Source organism: Pungitius pungitius, chromosome 1, assembly GCF_949316345.1.
Source record: "Pungitius pungitius chromosome 1, fPunPun2.1, whole genome shotgun sequence".
NCBI lineage: Eukaryota > Metazoa > Chordata > Actinopteri > Perciformes > Gasterosteidae > Pungitius > Pungitius pungitius.
In genome coordinates this window covers 5,311,207-5,338,521 of record NC_084900.1, presented here as the reverse complement: position 1 = coordinate 5,338,521, position 27,315 = coordinate 5,311,207, and the positions used below count along the sequence as shown (strand labels likewise).

Here is a 27,315-nt window from a genome sequence, read left to right as displayed (position 1 = left end):
TCCCTCCCGACACATGGCTTTGTCCCGCTCTCCTGTCTCAGCAAGTCCAAGCCCCCGGTGACCGTGAAACACGAGGCGGCTGCGCCTTCCAGCGGGAAGCGGCTGCTGCTCAGAGCCTTCACCCGCAGAAACAAACGTCCTCGTCGTCTGGTTTATTCCAAACTTTCGCTTTTGTATTAAATGGGGTAATCGGGTTGGGACCTCGACTGTGCCTGATTACCAATTTGCATTTTGTTATACAAAGCTTTAAAAATACATTCCTATTAACTCTTGTTTTCTGTGTACCAATGTTTTCTGTGTCTGTATCCTTGCTCGCTCACTTTATTGCACTAATATTAATCCCCGTTTTGCATATTGGTACTTTGCATGTTTGGAAGATACAAACACAATGGGGCTTTTTTTGTCCCTGTGTTGAATGGAGTAGTGTGTTGCTATTCAAATGTGCTGCTGTTGATCACATAAAGCTGCATTCTGATGTATCGTTTCCTCCCAACGAGGGACGCAGTCACATCTGATACACTGGTGAGTAGTGAGGTGTACGTCGTTAGTGTGACTTCATGTTTAAATATAACTTTTTATATTATTTAAATTTACAGCTGCTGACCTGAAATCAGGAATCTACTGGATTCTAATATGGCCGAGTTATGTCTCAAGGAGGGGATGTTTATTTTGGTTTTCTGTGAGTATTTCCTCTTAAATGTATTTCTTTAAAAATGCCTCCAGTTTTTAAAGATGGAATAAAGTGTTGAAGGGAGGAACTTGCTTCCCATCCCAAAGTGAAGCTAAAGTTCTATGTAGTTATAAAATTGGCTAAAAAATTGGTCGGATTCCGAGCCTATAATATTTTTCTTCCATCCTTTTTTTGTTATGTGACTTTTCATTCTCTGCGCCCGCCTCCCAGACGTCACCATTATTCCTATCCCATTTAAACTGAATATCTTTGAATCTTTCCATAAACTTTGAGCCGTCCCCCTCGCTCTGTAACGTCCATCAGTGCCCCAACACAAATGTCCCCGTCGGTGTGTTTCAGCTCTGGTGTTCACCTGCAGCGCTGCGCAGCGGGACTACTTTGTCCCCAACGCCGAGTACCTGACGTGGTACGAGGCCAGGAGCTACTGCCAGGTACACACGCAGCACTCACCCCACCATCTAATCAGGAACTGGCACCAGGGTTCGAAATTACTTAGGACTCTTGGGGGGTCCCCTAAAATGTAACTATAACAAATATTGAAGACTACCTTGCTACACTATATACTGCAGGCAAAATTATATTGACATATTTTGAAGTCCCAGAATTGTAGTGGTGTCTGGAGAAGTGGATTGGCTATAATCAAACCGCTAACCCTCTAATTCTGGAGCAACAAAGTTACAGCACCTTATACAAATCCCTGACATGACAAAGTGGATAACAGGTCATTCTTTCATTGAGCAAGGAAGTTAACTAAGTTACCTAAATTATGTAGTGCTCACTTATACACTTGTGAACGCTGCAATGGATTTGTGATGCGTTTTGTAGATTTTCATCAATATGGTTGTGAATGTGCTGCTGTTAGCTGGCAGGTTGTTTTGGCTTCATACACATACAGCAAGAAACTCTTCTAATCATTACGTTACACTGGGTATCTAAGCTAGTTAATGCAACTTTTGATATAGGAACACCAACTCCAAATATTTTACTATAATAAGCCATTATTATGGAGATATAAACATAATCGAAGCACTTACAGCATTTTCATGAGGGATTTCACTTTTTGTGAGGCTTCGTTTTTGCAGCGTTAAACAATAACCTACGTGTCTGCGCCATAGACCACAACAACAATCTGTGATGCTATTAGCTGCCCTGATTGCTGCCCAATGAATTATTGTTATAAAGTAGGGCTGTTAAAAATAGCGCGTTAACGACGTTAATTAGTTTGTTGTCAATTTTTTAAACACATTTCACGCATGGGCGGTGACAAATTATTCAGGTCAGGAAAGTACCTCTTCCTCTAGGGAATGCACTTCATCCTATACAACACATTACTGCCACCTGTAGGCATATGTCAGGCCGTCAGGTTCAGCAAGTCTTTTGCGCCAGTCCACGCTGAATGTTCGCAGGCCATAAACCAAATCAACCTCAGATCATTTGACCAACACAATAGCAAAATGTTCCAACACGTTGGAATTCGACGCTGGAAATGATCAAGCGCGTGAGCAGAAATAAAGAGGCCGTCATCGCCATACTTGCCAACCTTGAGACCTCAGAATTAGGGAGACCGGGGAGGTGCGGGTGCTAGCGGTCAACGGGGGGGTGGGGAGGTGCTAGCGGTTTTCTTTGCAGCGCCAGTCTCATCTTTTTCCGTTCTAATTGCCGCACTCGACTTCAAGGTGTAACCTTTATTATTGTTCCGTCTGAAACGGCGCGCCCAGTGACGGACGGTGGAGCAATATTGTTGTCCGGGTGGAAATCGAGAGAAATTCGGGAGAAAGGTTGGTCCGGGAGATTTTCGGAAAGGGGCTTTGAAATTCGGGAGTCTCCCGGAAATATCGGGAGGGTTGACATGTCTGGTCCTCGCAGCCCTGGACCATCAGGAGCTCAAACTCGTTTTGCCGACCACAGCAAAGTGGGATAAACTGCAGAGACTCGAGACCCTTTTAGAGCCATGCAGGGAAATCAGTCTGTAACTTATCAAATAACATTGCTTTGATTATTTTCTGGGATGAATTAAACCAAGTCAAATATCATGTAATATCATGACATGTATTTATGTAAAAATAATAATGATGATAATAATAATAATTTGGTATGCATTTCAGAAAGAAAAAATGGTTAGGATTCAGGTGTAATTGCAAATGGTGATTAATCCACTCAAAATTCGGATTAATTTGATTAAAATGTTTAATCATTTGAGAGCCCTATTATAATTATAAAACTTCACTAAAGACCTATAATTTTCACAATAATTTTTATTGTTAAAAATATTTGTCGGGGACCCCCTAAAATCTAAAAAAAAATTCTTATAGGGGGTCCCCAATGACTTATAGGGGGTCCGGGACCCCCCCAGATCCCCCTCATTTCGAACCCTGACTGGCACACATGTTCAACGCGCCAATTTAATTCTACCTCATGAGTTCAAAAGCTGCTTCGACAGTAATGAATGACTTCCACGTCCTGTCAGGTCCATTTCAAAGAGCTGGCGACGGTGACCCCTGAAAACATCAAAACCATCACCCTGAACCTCTCCTCCGCCAGCTGGATCGGCCTCCGCAGGAACTTCTCCGACGCCGTCAGCTCCAGCGCGTTCTGGTCCCGCTGGGCCGACGGGGAGCTCCTCCTCTTCCAGAACTGGTACCCCGGCTCGCCTGTCCTCCAGAAGAGCGCCAACTGTCCGGCGGCGGCCACCATCACCTCCACCACCACCTCCACCACCCAATTCACCAGCTCGAACATGACGAGCTTCGCCGCACCCCCGAACGTGACGGATCCAACTGTGGCGAGCTCCAGCGGACTCCCGAACGTGACGGATCCAACTGTGGCGAGCTCCGCCGGACTTCCGAACGTGACGGATCCAACTGTGGCGAGCTCCGCCGGACTCCCGAACGTGACGGATCCAACTGTAGCGAGCTACGCCGGACTTCCGAACGTTACTGATCCAACTGTGGCGAGCTTCGCCGGACTCCCGAACGTGACGGATCCAACTGTGGCGAGCTCCGCCGGACTCCCGAACGTGACGGATCCAACTGTGGCGAGCTCCGCCGGACTCCCGAACGTGACGGATCCAACTGTAGCGAGCTACGCCGGACTTCCGAACGTTACTGATCCAACTGTGGCGAGCTTCGCCGGACTCCCGAACGTTACTGATCCAACTGTGACGAGCTCCGCCGGACTCCCGAACGTGACGGATCCAACTGTGGCGAGCTCCGCCGGACTCCCGAACGTGACGGATCCAACTGTGGCGAGCTCCAGCGGACGCCCGAACAGTACTTATCCAACTGTGGCGAGCTTCAGCGGACTCCCGAACGAGACGGGTCCAACTGTGGCGAGCTCCAGCGGACTCCCGAACAGTACTTATCCAACTGTGGCGAGCTCCGCCGGACTCCCGAACGTGACGGATCCAACTGTGGCGAGCTTCGCCGGACTCCTGAACGTTACTGATCCAACTGTGGCGAGCTCCGCCGGACTCCCGAACGTGACTGATCCAACTGTGGCGAGCTCCAGCGGACGCCCGAACAGTACTTATCCAACTGTGGCGAGCTTCAGCGGACTCCCGAACGAGACGGGTCTAACTGTGGCGAGCTCCAGCGGACTCCCGAACAGTACTTATCCAACTGTGGCGAGCTTCAGCGGACTCCCGAACGAGACGGGTCCAACTGTGGCGAGCTCCAGCGGACTCCCGAACAGTACTTATCCAATTGTGGCGAGCTCCGCCGGACTCCCGAACGAGACGGGTCCAACTGTGGCGAGCTCCGCCGGACTCCCGACCGTGACGGATCCAACTGTGGCGAGTTACGCCGGATTCCCGAACGTGACGGATCCAACTGTGGCGAGCTCCAGCGGACTCCCGAAAGTGACGGATCCAACTGAGGCGACCTACGCCGGATTCCCGAACGTTACTGATCCAACTGTGGCGACCTACGCCGGATTCCCGAACGTTACTGATCCAACTGTGGCGAGCTCGGCCGGACTCCCGAACGTGACGGATCCAACTGTGGCGAGCTCCAGCGGACTCCCGAAAGTGACGGATCCAACTGTGGCGACCTACGCCGGATTCCCGAACGTGACGGATCCAACTGTGGCGAGCTTCGACGGACTCTTGAACGTGACGGATCCAACTGTGGCGAGCTCCGCCGGACCCGTCGTGGTGACGGATCCAACTGTGGCGAGCTCCAGCGGACTCCCGAACGTGACGGATCCAACTGTGGCGAGCTCCGCCGGACTCCCGAACGTTACTGATCCAACTGTGGCGAGCCCCGCCGGACTCCCGAACGTGACGGATCCAACTGTGGCGAGCTCCGCCGGACTCCCGAACGTTACTGATCCAACTGTGGCGAGCTCCGCCGGACTCCCGAACGTGACGGATCCAACTGTGGCGAGCTCCCCTGGACTCCCGAACGTGACGGATCCAACTGTGGCGAGCTCCGCCGGACTCCCGAACGTGACGGATCCAACTGTGGCGAGCTTCGCCGGACTCCCGAACGTTACTGATCCAACTGTGGCGAGCTCCGCCGGACTCCCGAACGTGACGGAGCCAACTGTGGCGAGCTCCGCCGGACGCCCAAACAGTACTTATCCAACTGTGGCGAGCTTCAGCGCACTCCCGAACGAGACGGGTCCAACTGTGGCGAGCTCCGCCGGACTCCCGACCGTGACGGATCCAATTGTGGCGAGTTACGCCGGATTCCCGAACGTGACGGATCCAACTGTGGCGACCTGCGCCGGATTCACGAACGTTACTGATCCAACTGTGGCGAGCTTCGACGGACTCCCGAACGTGACGGATCCAACTGTGGCGAGCTCCGCCGGACTCCCGAACGTGACGGATCCAACTGTGGCGAGCTACGACGGACTCCCGAACGTGACGGATCCAACTGTGGCAAGCTCGGCCGGACCCGGCGCGGTGACAGAGGAAGCAGAGGACGCGGGGGACTACGTGGTGGACTTGTGCGTGGCCCTGCTGAGCTTCGGGGCCTGGGTCGAACGGAGCTGCTCTGAGCGGCTTTCCTTTGTGTGTTATGAAGGTAGGACTCGATACATTGTAAATGATGCGTACATGTGTGACAACATCAGCATTTGTCGTTGGAGGTCTTCAGGACACATTTGTTGACTCAATAATTCAAACATTCGTAGTATTCGTAGTGGAACTGAACTCCGCTCCTTCCCGAACCTCAGATCGCTTCCCCGGCCATGTCGACGTGACCGGGCTCACCTCTGAGAGTGCCGTTCTGACGTGGCTCCCCTTTCCCGGCACCATCGACCACTACCGGGTTAAAGTCGAGGTCGGCGAGCGTAAGGTCAACCAGATGGTGACCAACGCGACAAGCCTCAACCTCGCCGACCTGACGCCGGGATCCCTCCACGCGGTGCGCGTGTTCCCGGTTAAGGGCCAGAGAGAAAAGCACCCGCAGCAGACCGCCTTCTACACCAGTGGGTTTGCCTCCTGTTTGGCCTTTGTCCACCCCCCCCCCCCCCCCTTTTTGTTCTTCAGGGAACTGATCTCTTTGATCTCTTCTCAGGACCCAACAAAGTGGAGAACCTCGCCGCCGTCCAAGTGACCGAAACCAGCGTGGCCCTGAACTGGAGCAAACCGGATGGAAACGTGGAACTCTACAGCGTCGAATCCGAGGGCGTGGAGACGGGTCGAAGCCAAACGGAAGGCACCGTGGTCGTCAACTTGACCCCCGGGACGCTGCACACTTTCACCGTCCTCTCGGCGGTCAACGGCAGCTCCACCAGGAGCGACGAGTCCAGCGTCACAGCGTACACCAGTGAGTTCGACTCAAGCGCGATGCGCTAGTGGGGGGGGGATTCTATTCAAATCCGAACAAGAGACGTCTGACAAGAACGACTTTCAGGGCCCGGGAAGGTGTCCGGCCTACAGGTGTCAGGGAACAAGCACTGCTCAGTGGTGCTGAAGTGGGTGGAGCCCAAGGGACACACCACCGGTTACAGAGTGAAGGCCACGACGGCTAGTGGTGATCCGTATGTATCTGCATGCAGTCCACAATGTACTCTACTTACTGTTTAGTTGTCTGTAGCCATGCTCCTGCTTATGGCTACAGACGGCTCTGGTTTTACATCTTCTACATCCGGGCTTTTGAAATGTACGTAAAATGGTCTTTTACTTTACTACAGTCCTAGCCTGCTGTTTAGTGGAAATGTGACGCAAACGGAGGTGAAGGTGACGTCGCTGCCGCCCGGCACAAGGATAAAACTCACCGTGACGGCCCTGACGAACCATGACGCTCTGGAGGGAGACAACGTGACCATCGACAGCTACACCAGTAACTCCGGGCTTCTGGTTTAGCCCTTTTTTGTCAGTTTTTTTTCTGTGGAACTGTCGCATCTCACTGATCTGATCTGACTAATTGTGACTCCCCCGTGCAGCTCCCAAACCGGTTTCAAACCTGTCTTTGACCTCCACGCACAACACCCTCGAAGCCCGTTGGAGCCCGCCCACCGCGGAATTCTTCACTGTGAGGCTGCTGCTGGATGACGCGGTCGTGAACGAGAAAAACACCACCGGCCCCGCGACCACCCAGCACTTTGACGGACTGACGGCGGCAGCCAGTTACGCGGTGAACGTCTCTGCCGTTGTGGGAAATCTGAGCAGCCTACCGGTGAAAGCCTCCACGTTCACCAGTGAGTCACTTTGGCCCTCGGTGTTGGAGTAACTTGCCGGACTTGCAGGCGGAGTTCTCCCCCCCCCCCCCCCCCCCCCCCGTTGAAGGCCGTTTTGAACACACTTTGTCCCTCTCCTCCTTTTTGTATTTCGCCGCAGGTCTGGTGCCGCCCACTGACGCCAGGCTCAAGTCCTTCGGCGAACACGCGCTCACCTTCGAGTGGAGCCCCCCCAAAAACATAGCCAAAGTGAATTACTCCGTCCAACTCCACTCCGCCTTCTGGGGCCACGACTTTTCTGATGTGGTCAGCGCAACCTCCCACACGTTCAGCGGCTTGAACTCGGGCACCAAGTACGACTTTGAAGTGCGCATCGTGGCGAATAACCAGACAAGTGATCCAGCGGTTGCTTCAGATTACACCGGTGAGCCTCTCGGACCTCAAAGGTCCCCACTTTTAGCCCCGTTGGTATCTAAAGCAACACTCAATTTCAAAAGCTGACCGGAGGCAACGCTGCTGGTCGCTCATCTCGCACTTTGTTTCCACAGTTGCCGTGGAGGAGGAGATCGTCCTGTCCATGATGTGCTCCTCGGCTCAGTCTCTCCTCTGCGCTGAGACGGACACCCGGAACGGTGTATTCAAAGAGGTACGTTAGTCTCCACGTACGTAAAAGGGCAACTTGATGCAGTGATACGGCTCACATTTGTGTTTTCATGAATCCACTTTTTCGGAAGGGTTTCCTTAAGCAGCTTGTGTTTGTGTTTTGTTGCAGTTAGAAGAACATTTCAGGAAGCATTTGGGGGACGGCGTGGTCTGGGAACTTAAGAAAGAACCTGAAAGCAAAGGATAACCATAATAATTTGTATAAATATCATTCTTGATGCAATTGGTGAAGGTATTTTAACTGTTTTCTATCTAGTTTTTTGTTTTTTTTGCCCTGTACGGGCCGCTCAGGAAATGAAATATTATGCCTTGTGTCATTAGTAAAAAAAACAATCTAGATTTAATTTCAATCTATTTTCAGCTTTATTGAGCTGACTCTTGTCTTTTCTCCATTTATCTAACTATGCACCAATAGCAAAAATACAATGCTAAAAAAAAAATTATTATACTTTTGAAATTCAATTCAAAATCATCATAAGAATGTATTTTATCATGTTTAACTGTGTCCAATAAAGATTTCTGTCTGATATCACCTAAATGTTATTCAAAGTCTTCATTGGCTGGATTAGAGAATACTAACCGCAATGTTCCTGTAAGGTTCACTGCAATTTCACCAAACCTTTGTGAACTTTTACTTATATTTGGTCACTCATTTAACATTGTGCATGGCCGACACATTATGGCTGGTAGTCTTTCACGTGATATTTAAAGTCCAACCCTGGATTTGAGCTTCTACGGTTGTAGAGATTACCTGCCACTAGAGGTCGCTGTGCACAATGTTTAAATCAGACCCCCCCCCCCCCCCCCCACCTGAGCAACTGAGGTGGTTGTGTCCTTTAAATTCAATTTGAAATCTGTGTCCTCTTCCCTCCCGACACATGGCTTTGTCCCGCTCTCCTGTCTCAGCAAGTCCAAGCCCCCGGTGACCGTGAAACACGAGGCGGCTGCGCCTTCCAGCGGGAAGCGGCTGCTGCTCAGAGCCTTCACCCGCAGAAACAAACGTCCTCGTCGTCTGGTTTATTCCAAACTTTCGCTTTTGTATTAAATGGGGTAATCGGGTTGGGACCTCGACTGTGCCTGATTACCAATTTGCATTTTGTTATACAAAGCTTTAAAAATACATTCCTATTAACTCTTGTATTCTGTGTACCAATGTTTTCTGTGTCTGTATCCTTGCTCGCTCACTTTATTGCACTAATATTAATCCCCATTTTCCATATTGGTACTTTGCATGTTTGGAAGATACAAACACAACGGGGCTTTTTTTTGTCCCTGTGTTGAATGGAGTAGTGTGTTGCTATTTAAATGTGCTGCTGTTGATCACATAAAGCTGCATTCTGATGTATCATTTCCTCCCAACGAGGGACGCAGTCACATCTGATACACTGGTGAGTAGTGAGGTGTACGTCGTTAGTGTGACTTCATGTTTAAATATAACTTTTTATATTATTTAAATTTACAGCTGCTGACCTGAAATCAGGAATCTACTGGATTCTAATATGGCCGAGTTATGTCTCAAGGAGGGGATGTTTATTTTGGTTTTCTGTGAGTATTTCCTCTTAAATGTATTTCTTTAAAAATGCCTCCAGTTTTTAAAGATGGAATAAAGTGTTGAAGGGAGGAACTTGCTTCCCATCCCAAAGTGAAGCTAAAGTTCTATGTAGTTATAAAATTGGCTAAAAAATCGGTCGGATTCCGAGCCTATAATATTTTTCTTCCATCCTTTTTTTGTTATGTGACTTTTCATTCTCTGCGCCCGCCTCCCAGACGTCACCATTATTCCTATCCCATTTAAACTGAATATCTTTGAATCGTTCCATAAACTTTGAGCCGTCCCCCTCGCTCTGTAACGTCCATCAGTGCCCCAACACAAATGTCCCCGTCGGTGTGTTTCAGCTCTGGTGTTCACCTGCAGCGCTGCGCAGCGGGACTACTTTGTCCCCAACGCCGAGTACCTGACGTGGTACGAGGCCAGGAGCTACTGCCAGGTACACACGCAGCACTCACCCCACCATCTAATCAGGAACTGGCGCACGTGTTCAACGCGCCAATTTAATTCTACCTCACGAGTTCAAAAGCACTTCCATCCAAGCCACCGTAGCTGTGTATTTCTGTTCCCATCGTGTACGTCGTCATGGGAACAGACCATTTAAGGTCTTCTTGCAAAAAGTAAAAAAAAATCTTATCTAACAGTACGTGAAGCTGCTTCGACAGTGATGAACGACTTCTACGTCCTGACCAGGTCCATTTCAAAGAGCTGGCGACGGTGACCCCTGAAAACATCAAAACCATCACCCAGAACCTCTCCTCCGCCAGCTGGATCGGCCTCCGCAGGAACTTCTCCGACGCCGTCAGCTCCAGCGCGTTCTGGTCCCGCTGGGCCGACGAGGAGCACCTCCTCTTCCAGAACTGGTACCCCGGCTCGCCTGTCCTCCAGAAGAGCGCCAACTGCCCGTCGGCGGCGACCACCACCACCACCACCACCTCCACCACCACGAGCTCCACCCAATTCACCAGCTCGAACATGACGAGCTTCGCCGGAGTCCCGAACGTGACGGATCCAACTGTGGCGAGCTACGCCGGATTCCCGAACGTGACGGATCCAACTGTGGCGAGCTCCAGCGGACCCGCCGCGGTGACGGAGGGAGTCGAGGACGCGGGGGGCTACGTGGAGGACTCGTGCGTGGCCATGCTGAGTTTCGGGGCCTGGGTCGAAAGGAGCTGCTCTGAGCGGCTTTCCTTTGTGTGTTATGAAGGTAGGACTCGATACATTGTAAATGATGCGTATCACATGATACGTATCACATGTGTGAATGTGATACTTTTTGCTTCAGCGTTGCTTTGTCGAAATGCCTTTTTCAAGAAGCTCTCTGACTCTCTAAGCAGCATGTGCACAACATCAGGGTTTGTCGTTGGAGGTCTTCAGGACACATTTGTTGACTCAATAATTCAAACATTCGTAGTATTCGTAGTGGGACTGAACTCCGCTCCTTCCCGAACCTCAGATCGCTTCCCCGGCCGTGTCGACGTGACCGGGCTCACCTCTGAGAGTGCCGTTCTGACGTGGCTCCCCTTTCCCGGCACCATCGACCACTACCGGGTTAAAGTCGAGGTCGGCGAGCGTAAGGTCAACCAGATGGTGACCAACGCGACAAGCCTCAACCTCGCCGACCTGACGCCGGGATCCCTCCACGCGGTCCGCGTGTTCCCGGTTAAGGGCCAGAGAGAAAAGCACCCGCAGCAGACCGCCTTCTACACCAGTGGGTTTGCCTCCTGTTTGGCCTATGTCCACCTCCCCCCCCCCCCTTTGTTCTTCAGGGAACTGATCTCTTTGATCTCTTCTCAGGACCCAACAATGTGGAGAACCTCGCCGCCGTCCTAGTGACCGAAACCAGCGTGGCCCTGAACTGGAGCAAACCGGCCGGAAACGTGGAACTCTACAGCGTCGAATCCGAGGGCGTGGAGAAGAGTCTAAACCAAACGGAGGGCACCGTGGTCGTCAACTTGACCCCCGGGACGCTGCACACTTTCGCCGTCCTCTCGGCGGTCAACGGCAGCTCCACCAGGAGCGACGAGTCCAGCGTCACAGCGTACACCAGTGAGTTCGACCCAAGCGCGATGCGCTAGTGGGGGGGGATTCTATTCAAATCCGAACAAGAGACGTCTGACCAGAACGACTTTCAGGGCCCGGGAAGGTGTCCGGCCTGCAGGTGTCAGAGAACACGCACAACTCAGTGCTGCTGATGTGGGTGAAACCCGAGGGAAACACCACCGGTTACAGAGTGAAGGCCACGACGGCTAGTGGTGATCCGTATGTATCTGCATGCAGTCCACAATGTACTCTACTTGATTACTGTTTAGTTGTCTGTAGCCATGCTCCTGCTCATGGCTACAGACGCCTCTGGTTTTCCATCTTCTTCATCCGGGCTTTTGAAATGTACGTAAAATTGTCTTTTACTTTACTACAGTCCTAGCCTGCTGTTAAGTGGAAACGTGACGCAAACGAAGGTGACGTCGCTGCCCCCCGGCACAAGGATAAAACTCACCGTGACGGCCCTGACGAACCATGACGCTCTGGAGGGAGACAACGTGACCATCGACAGCTACACCAGTAACTCCGGGCTTCTGGTTTAGCCCTTTCTGGGGGGGTTTTTCTGTTTTTTCGTGGAACCGTTGCATCTCACTGATCTGATCTGACTAATTGTGACTCCCCCCTGCAGCTCCCGAGCCGGTTTCAAACCTGTCTTTGAACGCCACGCACAACACCCTCGAAGCCCGTTGGAGCCCGCCCACCGCGGAATTCTTCACTGTGAGGCTGCTGCTGGATGACGCGGTCGTGAACGAGAAAAACACCACCGGCCCCGCTGCCACGGAGCTCTTTGACGGACTGACGGCGGCGGCCAGTTACGCGGTGACAGTCTCTGCCGTGGTGGGAAATCTGAGCAGCGTACCGGTGAAAGCCTCCACGTTCACCAGTGAGTCACTTTGGCCCTCGGTGTTGAAGTAATGAACGCAGAGGACTTGCAGGCGGAGTTTGAACACACTTTGTCCCTCTCCTCCTTTTTGTATTTCGCCGTAGGTCTGGTGCCGCCCACTGACGCCAGGCTCGAGACCCGCGGCGAACACGCGCTCACCTTCGAGTGGACCCCCCCCAAAAACATAGCCAAAGTGAATTACTCCGTCCGACTCCACTCCGCCTTCTGGGGCCACGACTTTTCTGACGTGGTCAACGCAACCTCCCACACGTTCAGCGGCTTGAACTCGGGCACCAAGTACGACTTTGAAGTGCGCGTCGTGGCGAATAACCAGACAAGTGATCCAGCGGTTGCTTCAGATTACACCGGTGAGCCTCTCGGACCTCAAAGGTCCCCACTTTTAGCCCCGTTGGTATCTAAAGCAACACTCAATTTCAAAAGCTGACCGGAGGCAACGCTGCTGGTCGCTCATCTCGCACTTTGTTTCCACAGTTGCCGTGGAGGAGGAGATCGTCCTGTCCATGATGTGCTCCTCGGCTCAGTCTCTCCTCTGCGCTGAGACGGACACCCGGAACAGTGTATTCAAAGAGGTACGTCAGTCCCCACATATACGGAAAAGGGCAACTTGATGCAGTGATACGGCTCACATTTGTGTTTTCATGAATCCACTTTTTCGGAAGGGTTTCCTTAAGCAGCTTGTGTTTGTGTTTTGTTGCAGTTAGAAGAACATTTCAGGAAGCATTTGGGGGACGGCGTGGTCTGGGAACTTAAGAAGGAACCTGAAAGCAAAGGATAACCATAATAATTTGTATAAATATCATTCATTGCAATATTTTAACTGTTTTCTATCTAGTTTTTTGTTTTTTTTGCACTGTACGGGCCGCTCAGGAAATGAAATATTATGCCTTGTGTCATTAGTAAAAAACAATCTAGATTTGATTTCAATCTATTTTCAGCTTTATTGAGCTGACTCTTGTCTTTTCTCCATTTATCTAACTATGCACCAATAGCAAAAATACAATGCTAAAAAAAAACTATTATACTTTTGAAATTCAATTTAAAATCATCATAAGAATGTGTATTTTATCATGTTTAACTGTGTCCAATAAAGATTTCTGTCTGATATCACCTAAATGTTATTCAAAGTCTTCATTGGCTGGATTAGAGAATACTAACCGCAATGTTCCTGTAAGGTTCACTGCAATTTCACCAAACCTTTGTTAAATGAGTGACCAAATATAAGTAAAAGTTCACAAAGTTGGGTTCAGCTGAAAAATAGCATTTTCAACGCAAACCGAGGTAAACCGAGTCACGCACGCCTTCCTTTTTCAATACAACCCAATGGCTTTGTTTGATAATGAGAAGTGAATCTGCAGATTAGCAGCAGAACGATTAACTGAAGATAAACAGATAAACGCAGAAATAAAGCTGTTTAGCTTAACAGTTTGACTTGAGTCTGAGCTTTAAAAAAACAAAAAAAAAGACACTTTCTTTAGCAAGAATTAATAAAGTTTGTGTTGCTTGACCTGTCGTATGAGTCGCCAACAATAACAAGCCAAGCTGCCGGCGTTTTTGTTGGTTTCAAAGTCCAAGTTGTCTGTTTACTAGTGTCACGGTTTTATCTCAATGGTTGTCAGAGGACCAAAGGTCACCCACAGGTGAACCTGTGAGCAACACATGTAAACCACACATGAACTGTTTCCAATGTCCCTCAGAAAAAGGCCCCTGTTTCAGGATCGTTGAATTCATTTTTACCACCACAGATGCAAGATGCCGTCAAACTTGTCAGCTGACAATTTGAATGGTGGTTGCTATGGGAACAACAATAATGGTCATGGTACTTCTGTTGTGTTTTGTAATATTTGAGGAGTAGGAGAGGACCCATTCCTTCTCATCAAAGACCAGATGCTCCAAGATGTGTAAAATAAGTAAAACTGATAAGAACAAAATAAAACGCATGGGTTTGAAAAATTTATTTTGTTCATATCTGAAAGGGCATTATAAAGTGCGTGCATTTGCAGAATGTCAAGTCTACACATATCAATGTTGTAGAAATGGAAATACTCTTTCAAAGAAATTAAATTAAAAAAATATATTTGCTCAGGTCTTTTCTCGTTTAGATTATTTTTAATCTAATATGACCCGATTTATAGAAGATATCGTCAGCAGTTTGAGTCAACCACTGTTCAGTAAGTTCTTCAGCTCAAGGGCAGAAACAGGCGGACATATTTACAACATGTAGGGAAGAAGAATTCACGTAAAACGCAGACTTTATACTGTTCTTTAGCTTTTTCTCTAATTAATACCACTGCTTTCATAAATATATTGTCATCTTTGTGCAAATTTAATGCAATTTCTTTGTCCAGCTAAAAAAAAAAAAAAAAAAAAAAAGCGTCCCGTAGGTTTTTAATCCTCCATCTTTTGGATGACCAGCCGCGTGCGACCATCCAGCGGGGCGAAGAGCGGGTACAGCTTCCCCCCGAAGTCCCCGGTGAACGTGTAGATGTGGGACTTCGTCTCCGCGTTGTAGAAGGAGATCTGCCCCTCTTCGTAGTCCAGGTAGATGCCCATGCGCCGAGGCGCCATGCCGACGGGCAGCTGCGCCTCCGGCTTGGCGCACGCGTAAAACTGGTTGGCGCTGCGCCACAGGACCCAGTAGCCCTGCTCGGGGGTCATCGGGAAGCGGCCGTGGCGCTTGGAGCCGGCGGTGGTCAGCCCCACGCGCCAGTAGCCGTTTTTGGCCACGTCCACCTCCCAGTAGTGGCGCCCGCCGCCGTAGCCCTCCCAGCCCAGCGCGCACGGCCAGCCGTCGAAGCGCTGCGGGCCCGGGGCCAGGTCCGCCTCCGAGGTGCCCTCCTGGACCGCCCGCTGGTCCTCCGACAGCTGGAGCCAGGGGTGGTTCGTCATCGGGTCCAGAACAACGTCAGCTGTTGGGGGGGAGGGGAGAGAGAGAGAGGGGTGATTGACGTGTCGGCGTGATCTCTGTCTGAGGTGGGGGGGGGGGGGGGGGTTTGGGGGGGGGGGCTGATCTTACCCGCCGCACTGCGAATCCAACTCCACACTGAAACAGAGACACGGACGTTACGTCGAGGTCGCGATGGATGAACCGGGGAGATGTTTGTCTAAACCAGTGATTGGGCCTTGCGGTCCATTTAAAGTGGGCGGGGTTTGAGAAAGACTTAATTTACTACTACACGTTATCTGGTGTATATACAGTATATATATATATATATATATATATATATATATATATATATATATATATATATATATATATATATATATATATATATATATATATATATATATATATATTTTGTTGTTGCAATCTTTCATTTTAAGAAGGAACACAATCTCTTTGAAAAACAAATTGGGGTTTAGGGAGAATTTGCTTTTTGATTTAATAAAGCCCAAGCTAAATAGATTGGGGCCACTTGTGTAAATACTCTGCATAGTTTGGTTAAGTATTTACATTTTGGGCAAATTGGTCATTTTGAGAGCTGAGATGAAGATCTGTGCACCTGAGTTGGGGATGTATCTTGGGGTTCCTGCTGTCCAGGTCCTCTGCTTCGCCAGTAACCACAACTGTGGAACCATTTTCTGAAACGGGAAGTAACACAAATTATTCAAAACCCTGCCTCTTTATGACCGCGCGGTTTCAAATATCACATGAATGTTCCGTGTGTCCTCTGGTGAACCCACCGGCTTTATGAAAAGCAGTGATGCAAAACGCAATGGTTCTCCTCTGTGACTCTAAATAAAAGTCCTGGAGGTCACAATCGGGGGGGGGGGGGAAGGCCGGCATGTTGTGACGTAATCATGCCTGAACTTTAGCTGGAATAACGTTAAACTGACACCCCCCTCCCAAAAATATGCCTTAAAAATTCAATCTAGGACTTTGCTACGGACGTGCGTGCGTGTGTGTGTGTGTGTGTGTGATCATGATAGAGCTGACTTTGACAATAAATCCGTCATTGAGGACATTTATTGTCGTTATCATAGCGGAGGCAGATCGGCTCCTATAAACCGAACCAACAAGGTCATTTAATGGTTCTTTTGCACGCACACTAACAACAGGGTTCACTGCTATCACACACGGATAGATTATATCAAACTTGACATACTGAATTGTTTCAATAACGTTTTCTTCACCGTATGTTAAACTGTTGGCATAAATGTTAAATATTGAACTGCAAAGTAATAATGCGTGATTGATAGCCTTTTTTTCTTTGCATTAAATCCTACTGAGATGTTTACTGAAACGGATTGACTGGCCCTAAAAAAAAAAAGAAGATACACCATTTTCCACTGCAGTGTGTCTTGTGTCTTGGTGGTTCCTCACCGTGCTGTCCTCTTTGAGCAGAGACCAGGTGATGAACTCCAGCAGAGGCAGCAGCTTCACCAGCCGTTTCTTCTTCAGGCCGAGCTGACGCAGCACTTTACCCAGCTCCTCGCTCTCAACGCCGCAGCTCTGCGGGGGGGGGGGGGGGGAGAGAGAAAACGCAAACGATCACAGTACAGCCCCCCAGGGAGCCCCTTTCCCTTTGTCCTTTTAAGGACTCCTCACCTCTGTGGCGTTTTGCAACTCCTTCGCCCACTCCATGATCCTCTGCTGGGTCTTCTCGTCGTCGTCGTCGTCATCTTCTTCTTCTTTTTCCTTCTCTTCACCCTCTGATGCCCGCGGCTTCTCCTTCAGTAACTGAGGACACAAAAGCGGGGGAAAGTTTAAGATGTGTGATGTTTACGTTCACATCTATGCGTGCGTGTGTGTGCGTGCGTGTGTGCGCTGACCTCGTCGACGTGATGGAGCTCGTCGGCCCACTCCAGGATCAGTTTGCGGCTCTCCTCCAGACTGCGCCCGGTGCGGCTCTCCGATATCTGGGGGGTTTTCTCGCTGGTCCCCTCCTCCGGGTCGTCCCCGCTCTGCGTGGAGGAAAAAAGAATCCAAAATTGTAACGGTGACGTAACGCGTTGATGCCCATAACTAAGCTCTGCAGAAAAGGGAGGGGTGGTGGGGTCAGTAAATGTAGTTGCTATCGGGACACACCCGGCTAACGACCGAGCCATGTAATCGTTTCCCATAGCAACGCTTATCCACGCCGTGTTGTGGGAAACTCTGGCTCCCCTGAGCTCGTGTGTCATAACGAAAGCACTAAAAAGAAGCAACGTGGCACATTTGTAATCCTTTATCAACAGCCGTGAACTTTTAACAGACTCAAACTGATCAACCAAGGGCCTGTGGTGTTTTTTTTTGTTTTTTGTTGAGAGACCGAATCATTACAGGCATTCCAAGGTATTCCCTCAAACCTTTCCATGAATTGACCTTTGCCCTCTAAAGTTACACTGTGAGATCTCGCCCCATCCCAACGACTCGTTCAGAAGGCCGCAGTCTGAAGTGAAACCAGAGAAAGGACCCCGTCTCCACGCGCACTGGGACACGCACTGGCCCGGCTATCTTTCTAAAGCTGATTTTATATGAAGCTACAAGGCGGATCACGCAGGTCTTCCACATTTTCTTTAATGAGCTGCTTACACGTCCCATAAAAGTAGCGGTTTTATTTTGGATTGACATCAAAGCTAAATCATCATCATCACCCTCAACGCGGGTCCGCTCAGCCACTGACTCCCATTTCTCCCTCCCTCCCTCCCTCCCTCCCTCCCTCGTCTCCTACCTTGCAGACTCGATCCACTTGCTCCTTCCAGTGGTTGATGAACTGCACACACTCCTGCAGGCTGCGCAGGTCCCTCAGGCCGGCCTGACGAGGATGCTGATGCAGGAAAAAACGCCACAGGTCACGTTAGTGGTTTTAGGCTCCCCCCCCCACCCCCCACCCCCCAAAGGCAAAGGGTCGTTAGCGCCGCGTACCTGCGAGTGTTTGGCGAGGTTGTTGCTGGCCCTGCTGGGGGCCGAGCTGTGGATCTGGACGTCCTCCTCGGGCAGCGTCCAGCGCACGGCGCCGATGGAGCTGCTGCGGGTGGTGTTCTCGCCCAGCTTCAGCGCGTCCACTCCTCCAGAGAGACAGAGAGACAGAGAGAGAAAAGCACACGTCCAGAAGGATGAGAGAATGAGACGAAAAGGGAAGTGAATGGACCGGAAAGGTAATTATTAGCTTTTTAGAATGGTAGAAGAATGGCGGCCATCAATTATTTACACGTCTTGTAAATCTTTGGTCTTTAAAATGCCAAACGATTTGCTGTGACTATTTCTGAGCATCGGAGTGCGACACGTTGTCCTCCCGCTTCAGGGATGGTTTGTGAGTTATCAAACACGTGGCGGCGATTGAATGACGATGAACAAATTCAAATGAAATACTTTTAGCGGTCTTCAGGATGCTCTTGATGCGCTTGCCCTCCATGGTGCCGTCCTCCGCTGTGAAGCAGGAAATGTGTGGGGAAAATGTTAAGGAAGTAAAAGCAGCAATAGAGAAATATAAAAAACATCGTACAACAACAAGAAAGTCCAGCAGTTGTACTGTAAGTGAAAATATAAAAATGTACTTTATGTGATAAAAGCATAGACCTGGAAATTGCATGTACCATTTTTTCTTTATGTTGTATAAATGTGTAGATCAATAAGTGAGGAATGTTTAAATGTTCAGTGTGAGGCTGGAGGCTCGTTGTTTCATACCTCGCGTCCGAGGTGGTGCGGCCGTGCAGCTCTGCAGGTGGAGAGGACTGCGGCTGCTCTACAATCAGCCTCGCTCCGCTCTTTGCACCTTTTTTTTATGGCCTGTGGAGCGGAGGTCTCTGACGTCACGTGGAACGGCTTCCCGAAAGCCGCTGGTTTCTTTTGTAAGGGCGGATGGATTTTGGAGTTTAGATTTTAGGTGAAGTGAGGTAAAGGCACGGGGACCTGAAGATGGGATCGTACCGTTAAATCAAAACATTTTTGTCAAACTTTTTATTTTGTAAAAATATTCCCCTCGTATTTCTGTCTCAATCAAGATATTTCATGATGAGAGGCTCAATTAAGGTCACAACATAACATAGGATGCCTCTTTGACACACATGCTTCCAGAGCAGGAAAATCCTAAAAATGTCATATGTAAATATAATAAATACATCACACTCAACACAACAGAATTCATTTAGCTTTAATTTACCATTAAAGCAGCTGTAACATGAACGCTCAAGAGTATGTGCAGAACCAAAAGATGCAAAGCGACGAATTTAAAATATTAGATTGGAAAGTGCTTTATTTCCATATTTGCATAGGTTCTATTCCATTTATTTTCATTTTTTTAATCCTTTTGTACAATTGTTTTTCTGTACACAGAGGAAAAACTGATGTATCGTGTTCAAAATCAAAGATATGTGATACAAAAAGAACTGTGATAAGTTTCGATGAGGCGTTTGATATATATTCTAACATAACATCATTTGAAATACTGGTTAAAAACAAATGGAGTACTGATATAAAATCTCATATTTAGACTTAAATCATGTCTTTTGGTCGTTTCATAATGAGTCATATTTGGGATAACATAACACAACCCCGTTAGAGTAAACCTTGACACCATTCCTGCACTGATTACACCGGGCTGTGACGTCGTCGTTATGCATTATGGTTCATGGGAAGTCATATTCACATAGCCATGGCAACGGAGGGCGTGGGTTCCAGCAACGCTGTGCAAAAATCCTTTTTCTTTGGCGTTGCTGTGGTTGAATGCGTCACAAAGCAAACTTCCTGAAAGGAAGAATATGAAAGGAAGAAACGAGTCCTTTAGCAAGCAGTTTCAGATTTATTGTCCGATGCGGGAAAATCTGCAACACTGTAAAGAACAAATGTAAAAAAAAAAGGGCAAAAAGAATCCAAACTCATTCAATTTATAATCCTTAACCCAGCAGAGGGAACTTGTTTGTATTTATAAAAGTGGCATCACAGCTCTTATTCTACCAGATAAAGTGTGCTCTTTCAGCATGGTACCTTACAAATATGTACATACAAGTCAATGCATATTAAAAAAACAACAAAAAAAAAAAAAAACATCAGATGCTGTCGGATTTCAGATAATCAGCTTTTCCTCGCTTGCAGGATTTTGTCAAATGTTCCCACCAACGCCTTCAGTTCCAGTTCTTGAAGAACTGCTTGAAGATGATGGTCTCCTTCCCCTGAGGAAGGATCTCCACCTGCAGCACAAAAGCACAGACGCCTTTACAGCTACTGGAAAACTGATGTGACCCCCCGCAGCACGTGGGAGGGTAGCTAGTGAAACCACAACAGTACTCGTTTCTTAGTAAAAGTGTAAAACCGTACCTGTGTTTTCATCCTTGGGTACTTCATTTGTTCAATGAAGGCATCGGCCATCCGCAGGGCCACCTGCTTCTCCTCGGCGTTCGCTCCGTGTCCTTAAAAAAAAAAGACCAAGGTGTCACGTTAGCGCACAGTCACCGTACGCCATGTTCTCAGTGGGCGTCGCGAAGGAGAAGCGGCTTGGTTTGAAATGGCAGAACTTTAACACAAAGTTGTGTAATATTGTGGAACTATCGACACGAAATAAGAGGACACGAGCCCTCTAAGTTCTTCTTCTGCATCCCTTTTGGATGCTCTCACTCCCCTTCCCTCCTCCCTGGGAAAAACTGTCGGCCATTTTGAATTTTTGTTCATTTAAAATTTGATCCGATTCAAATGCCGAGTGTCACTGGCGTGAAAACGACCATCACCTTCGTCCAGCAGCACTTCCTCACCTTTCCAGACGAAGACCTTCCCGTTGGCGCCGTTGTCCAGAATGAAGCAGTCGTCACGAGCCAGCAGGTCCTTCGCGAACGGGCTCTTGTCGGACACCTTGGTCGTCGTCATGGCGCCCGTGGCGTCGGACACCTGCGCGGCACAACGTACACGCGTCCCTCAGAACCCGAGGGAGGGGCGGGAGCGAAAAACGGGGGGGGGGGGGGGGGTCACGGGTGACGTCATTACCTTATAGAGGGACGCCGAGTTGGAAGCGTCGGCCTCCTGGTCGTCCTCTGGCGTGCTCTCGGGCAGCTGGGGCATCTGACCCAGGACCTGCCCTCGGCAAGGAGACCCCGAGGAGCAGCAAGAGAGGAAGAAAAAAAAGAAAGAAGATCCACAGCTTGCTTTTGCTTTTTCCTCTTTCATGAGATGAGAAGATTGATGTGGAGATAGGGCGAAAGGCTGCTGGGGTCCCCCACCCCTTCTCCTTCCAGCTGTTTTTGATCCCATCAAAAGGGAAACAGATGTTCTTGCATCCTGCATCCCTTTCTAATGCTCACATTTATAGCATGCAGACTATTTGGGTAATTAAAAGGATTTCCATTGTTCTGGTTCTTCTTCACTGTTAAATACAGGCAATACAATTCAAAACGTGCATTTACTTTCACCCCTCTAAGCGCTCTCGTTTCACCTTCAGCATCTCCTCGGGCTCGTCCCCCTCGCTGCTGTCCACGATGCGAGCCTTGCCGTGCCGGTCCGTGTCACGGATGAGCGAGGCGATCTCACGCACCTTCTGCTTCTCGAAGATGTTGGCCTGCGACCCGATCCACGACACGATGGTCTGGAGGGCAACGACGCCATTGTAGATCACAACAACACTGAAACCGTCTTTTTAGTGTATATATATATATATATATATATGAGAAGGGGACAGATGTCTCGGTCCTCACCTCTCCGAGGTCGAGGATGAAGCAGTCCCCTTTGTTGAAGCTACTCCAGGACATAGCCACCTCCTTGGCGCGGATGTTGCGTTTCCCTTTGATCTGGTACAACCTCTGCACCGCCCCGGAGCCCTGGGTCTTCCTGAAGCCCGATTCCACGCCACCCGCCTGGGGGGGGGGGAGAGGTGAGACGGGGAGGGGGGGGGGGGGGGTGGAATAAGCGAGGCGGGCTCACACAGGGGCATTGAGGGTTTTTTTAATTTGATTTAGTTTGCCCTGCTGGGAACTGAAAGCCGTAACCTGGGCTGTTTTATTGATCGAATCGAGTGGTGTCAATGAACTTTGGCATAAAGGCCATGATTTCCACAGGGCTGTAAAATGATAAGAGGGATGTAGCCAGCAATAAAAAATCATAGAAAATGGCGGGTAAAATAAGAGAAGTGTTTCAGAATTGAGAAATAAATTAATTTTGAAATACTTTACTACTACTTTAAGTTTAAATAAAACTGCAATTGAATTAAGTTTGGCACTAAACATACAATTCTATTTTATTGTATTTCACGTACGTCTGTAGTTAAAAATGCAGCGCATGAGTTTCTTTTACATCTGTCATAACGCCCCTTTATGTCTTAAGATAAGGAGAATCTAAAAAAAACATGAAAATGTCAATATTTACTGTGGCTGAAGGCCCCCTTTTTTTTTTACTACTAACCTATTTTCCTATAGCTTTTACCAAATAAATTGTTTCCTTTCACCGACATTTTTTACAAAATGACTAATCCATAAAATCCAGCCGATGTTGAAAAAGAGTCACATTTCAGTTTGAAGCATCCGAACCTTCCCAGGCGATGTTCCCCCCTCACCTTGTAGCTGACCCCTCTGGGGAAGAGGGCCATGAACTCCGGGGACTCGTAGCCCTGGATCTGCCGGTGCTGAACGGGGTCACCGCTCAGAAAGTTGTCCAGCTGGGTGGCCAGCATGGCGCACGCCACCTGCTCGTCCCTGGACGACTTCTCGCCTGCGAGGGAGAGAGAGACAGCAGAAGAACCGATTGCTGAGACCAAAAGCTGAAAGATTAAACATCGGTTTCCTCCTGCGTGACTTTTGGCCTTTTTGCCTTCCTCTTTAAAAGAGCTTCGGATAACATCGGATTGGAGTTTGCGCGGCAAAAAGCACAAAGTCGGGTGGCCCCTGGGTTCAGTTTAAACTGAAATTGAAGAAGAGCTGGAGGACAGACCAAAGAGAAAGAGAAAGGAAAGGAGACAAGGGCGTTAGGAAATGAAGCCAGAAAAAGGTCAACAAAGAACAACAGGGAGAGGTGATGGGTCGCGGAGACGACAGAGACGAGAGGCCAACGGTGACCGAGCAGTCCCTTGTAAACAAGTGGAGGGAGGGGGGAGGAGGGAGGAGGAGGAAGGAGGAGGGAGGAGGGAGGCTACATGGAGACACATGCCAGGGCCCAGCGAGCTTAGTGTTACCTGAGCACCGGATACATGCTGGCAACAACAGACACATTTGAGCAGTGTGGCAGTACTGCATTTTTAATGCCCCCCCCCAATACACACACACACACAAAAACCCCATTCCAGTTTCCCTCGAGACTTCTCCCCTCCCTCGTCATCATCATCCCTCCTTCACGCTCCACTCTGCTCACGCCACGAGGCTCTTCCAAGTCTTTCAATGCAGATGTTCATCTCTCACCTATCCACATGTGGAGGTCGGCTCCCAGCTGCCCGCGGTTCTCCAGCACCAGGTAGGAGTCCCCGTTGAAAAAGGCCCCCACCTCGGAAGGATCCAAGGGCACGGCCTTCATCTTCTCCACCCTCCACACCCGCAGGCCCGGCTCGCGGATCTCTGGGCCGAACTGACCGGGCGCCGCTTTGAACGGGAGCATTCTGCGAAAAGAGAAGAAGGAGGAGAAGAAGGAAAAAGAACGGTAAGACGATATATATACACCTTACAATGAATAAACAGCCTCATGGATGTCGGATTGGGTTATTCTCAGCAAACGTCCTGCCGCAGAAGGGGAAGAGGCCCATGTAAAGCAGGAAGTGTAAGCCACGGCTTCCACATGGGAGTCTAGGGCTCGGTAAAAGCAGAAGTCAAGTCCTCCAGATTCAAATCCAGAGAATCACAGCGTTACTTTAAGTTTTTACAGAAGAAGGAGAAGAAGAGTGGGGGGGGGGGCGGTGAGCGTGACGGGTGCGGCGCGGCGGCAGCGCTCACGCCCGTCCGACCACTTGCTCCATTACATCACTTCTGTGCAACACAAGACCGGGCGGGCCCAACGACACAGACAAAGCCCCCGGGCGTGGCCGCGTGTGAGCAAGATCGGGTCACATGGTACGAAAAGAGCCAGGCGTGGATTCAGACGAGGGAGGACATGAGGTGTGGTCGAAAAGCTATGAAGAAATAAGCAGATCTGTCTTTTGACAGGGTACAGTTTAAAAAAAATAATAATAATCTTCCCGAGGAGGATATATTTCGACATCTGATGCGATGTGCAAGTGCCACAAAGCTGCAGTTTGGTGCATCCACACATGAAACAAGAGCTGAAGAAGACCGACAACGCATTTGAAACCTTTTTCAACGAGTTGAAACTGTTGAGCCTCGCGCTCCGCCACACAGGATGCCGCGGCTGCTACGCCCCTTTTTTTTTTTTCCTGCTTCACCCGTCTCCTCCGTCACCTGACGTCAGCTTGCACAATGAACATCGCCGTCTGTACAACAGGTGCCGTAAGGGAGCGAGGAAAAGGGCCCGAGGAAGCACAGGGCCCCGAGTTTAGGTTACAGCCGCTCGGAGAGCCCATGAGGAGGAAGAGGAGGAGGAGGAGAAAAGGCCCAATACACTTAACTGTATGACCTGCTGAGGCCCCTCCAGCACGCTGTCCGACTCCGGCTCCATTCTGCGCGTCCACTGGCGTGTGTGTGTGTGTGTGTGTGTGTGAGTGACCCCGGTGTGTGTCCGTGACCCCCGGGAGTGCGAGTCCGTGGTCGTCAGGGGATCGACGAGGAGGAGCGTTAAGCGCTCACCGGGCCCTGGTCAGCTTATATGTGGGAGGTAACCGGAGCCTGGTGTGATGAAAGCCTAGCCGAGGGTTGAGGATAGGACGCGCTCTCTTTGTGTGTGTGTGTGTGTGTGTGTGGGGGGGGGGGGTCAGGTTCCCAGTTCCTGGCTAAAGCTAAAAACACCATGTGGATAATTAGTGGGAGAGCAAACTGCTGGCTCCTCCCTCCGTGTTTCCACTCTTCCCTTCTCCTCCGGGGCTCCAGCTCTTCGGCCCTTAGCCAGCGAACTTAAGGCCCTCAACATGCGGCCTGAACACCCCTTCCCAGCCCAAAGTCATTCATTTATCGACTCTGAAGCAAAGCGCGAGGCCTCAGTAGAGGGATCCCGATGCGCAGTAAGAGCCTGCAGTGAAATACACTCAATGTCGGTTAATGCTAAACCATTTACATTTGTAAACATGTGGAGAATATACTTGATTTACTCTTTAAGTAGTCCTCAAGTAAATATCTGGAATGTGAGACCGGCTTAGTCGGTGGCTAATTGCTGACATTTTGACCCGGAGGCCTCAAAAGATTTCATCTCTTTGCTTCGGTCCAATCTTGTCGTTCCCATCAGAAGTAACAGAAACGGGTTTGGAAAAGGGATTCAAATCGATCATGGGCATTCACCACGTCCCCTAAGAGAAGACAAGGCAGGCCCGATAGGGGTAATTTAAAAATTAAAATTTTTTTTAAAAAAAAGATAAAAAGGCGACCTCGTCTACTAGAGTGGTTTGTGGGGTGTGGTTGGATGGAGGCACCATGGATATCAGGAGGGTTTCGATGGGAGTAATGGGTCACTGGTGGGCTGCAGGGGGGGGTTCACCGACTGAATTTAGTGTGTGTGTGTGTGTGTGTGTGTGGCTGTGCACACTGTGTATTTATGAGATTAAAGAGAGGTTAAAGAACCTCACGTGTGTGTGTGTGTTTTTTTTTTTTACACACATTTTAACCAAGCTTCCTGCTTGGATACCCCGCCCTCCCTTTGAGGAAGTCGCTGTGTGGACACACCGGTGGAGTAAAGGTTGGGCCTCCCCCCCCCCACAAGCCGGCGACAGTGAAAAATGGGGAGGTGGATGTCAAGAAGCGAGCGTCGCTGAGGTCAGACCGAAGACTCTTTGTCCCGCTGAGAGATTCCGTCAGCTGACTCCAGCAGAAGGAACGTGACGAGCCAACAGGGGGAGAAGTGCACAAAAGTGGAGGAGTAGAAAATAAACGGAAAAAGGCTTGAGGGGTGAAAGACGGAGAAGTGAAAAAAAAAAAAGGACAAAAGGACAAAAGGGGGGAAAAAACAAGCGAAACTGTACAGCAAAAAAATGCTTCATGTTGGAAAACATACCTTGAAGAGTGAGTTGGAGGCACAGGACACGTCTGGGCGGAGAGTGGAGAGAGAAATGCAGTGATGCAAGGAGGAACACCCTAAACTCACAAATGATCTCTCTCTCTCTCTCTCTCTCTCTCTCTAACACGCACACACACACAGAGAGACAAGGTATTTCCTGCCTCAGTCTGGCAGTCTTAGCCCGGCCCTCTGACTCAACAAGTAGCAAAAAGAGCGGAAACCTGATTTAATCAGGATGGAAAAAAAAAAAACTAACCACTGGCCGACTTGACGCATCTAAACATGCTCGTTGTCAAGCGTTGTTAGTGCTGGAATGTCGGGTCCTTGCTTTGAAGAAATGCAAAAAGGTTCAGTTGAGTCCGTGCACGACAGAAGGCCCACAGGTCTTTTTGTGCCACTGACTTTAATGCTGTGGCTTTCCTTCTCATCTCCGTGCAGCTAAAGGTTCACACGAGGTTCTAGGAGGAAAAACTCTCCTCCCAGAAGCTGCCACCTCGTTGACGACTAATGGTGAGCTTCACGGTTGGTGAAGATCACCGCGGCAACTGATTGCGACACACCTGATAGTCGTACATGTGTCCCCCCCCCGGTCGGGCCCGTAAGAAGAGCCCAGTGAAACCTCCGAGGGACACCTGAGATTCATCATTTGCACAGGTAAAGATTCTTGACCCACAGGAGGAAAGATAAGGCTCTGACTTTGGGTTTAAACGTACTGAATAACAGCATGAAACTTTATTAAAAAAAATAAAGCATGTGACTTTTGGCGACCTCTTCTGGGGAGACGGACGCATCACGGCGAGATCGCAGCTTTGCCTCCATCTGCTGCCTCATTAAAAAGCAGCAACTCGTAAGAGTTC

The 27,315-nt window shown here is 49.4% G+C and overlaps 3 protein-coding genes across 3 annotated transcripts; 1 reads left to right on the top strand and 2 right to left on the bottom strand.

Moving 5' to 3' along the window:
• The first annotated feature begins 608 nt into the window (after positions 1-608).
• On the top strand, positions 609-8,479 carry LOC119221756 (fibronectin-like). The gene is made up of 12 exons (XM_037477815.2): positions 609-679; positions 1,031-1,122; positions 3,159-3,455; positions 5,307-5,718; positions 5,870-6,124; positions 6,214-6,465; positions 6,553-6,679; positions 6,833-6,981; positions 7,085-7,339; positions 7,479-7,742; positions 7,867-7,964; positions 8,091-8,479. The coding sequence occupies exons 1-12, from the start codon at positions 634-636 to the stop codon at positions 8,166-8,168; spliced, it is 2,325 nt and encodes a 774-aa protein (XP_037333712.2). The 5' UTR covers positions 609-633; the 3' UTR covers positions 8,169-8,479.
• Positions 8,480-14,835: 6,356 nt separating this feature from the next.
• si:dkey-219e21.2 (E3 ubiquitin-protein ligase TRIM39) lies at positions 14,836-19,132 on the bottom strand. Its single transcript, XM_037477684.2, has 10 exons — positions 19,085-19,132; positions 18,770-18,826; positions 18,323-18,465; positions 18,129-18,224; positions 17,248-17,379; positions 17,024-17,155; positions 16,799-16,927; positions 15,978-16,056; positions 15,491-15,517; positions 14,836-15,383 (listed from the first exon to the last, which is right to left on the bottom strand). The coding sequence occupies exons 2-10, from the start codon at positions 18,810-18,812 to the stop codon at positions 14,863-14,865; spliced, it is 1,302 nt and encodes a 433-aa protein (XP_037333581.2). The 5' UTR covers positions 18,813-18,826; positions 19,085-19,132; the 3' UTR covers positions 14,836-14,862.
• Positions 19,133-19,647: 515 nt separating this feature from the next.
• Positions 19,648-26,487, bottom strand: capgb (capping protein (actin filament), gelsolin-like b). The gene is made up of 9 exons (XM_037480857.2): positions 26,456-26,487; positions 23,770-23,963; positions 22,932-23,086; positions 22,078-22,236; positions 21,819-21,968; positions 21,374-21,460; positions 21,145-21,277; positions 20,714-20,805; positions 19,648-20,586 (listed from the first exon to the last, which is right to left on the bottom strand). The coding sequence occupies exons 2-9, from the start codon at positions 23,960-23,962 to the stop codon at positions 20,521-20,523; spliced, it is 1,035 nt and encodes a 344-aa protein (XP_037336754.1). The 5' UTR covers position 23,963; positions 26,456-26,487; the 3' UTR covers positions 19,648-20,520.
• Between the last annotated feature and the right edge of the window lie 828 nt (positions 26,488-27,315).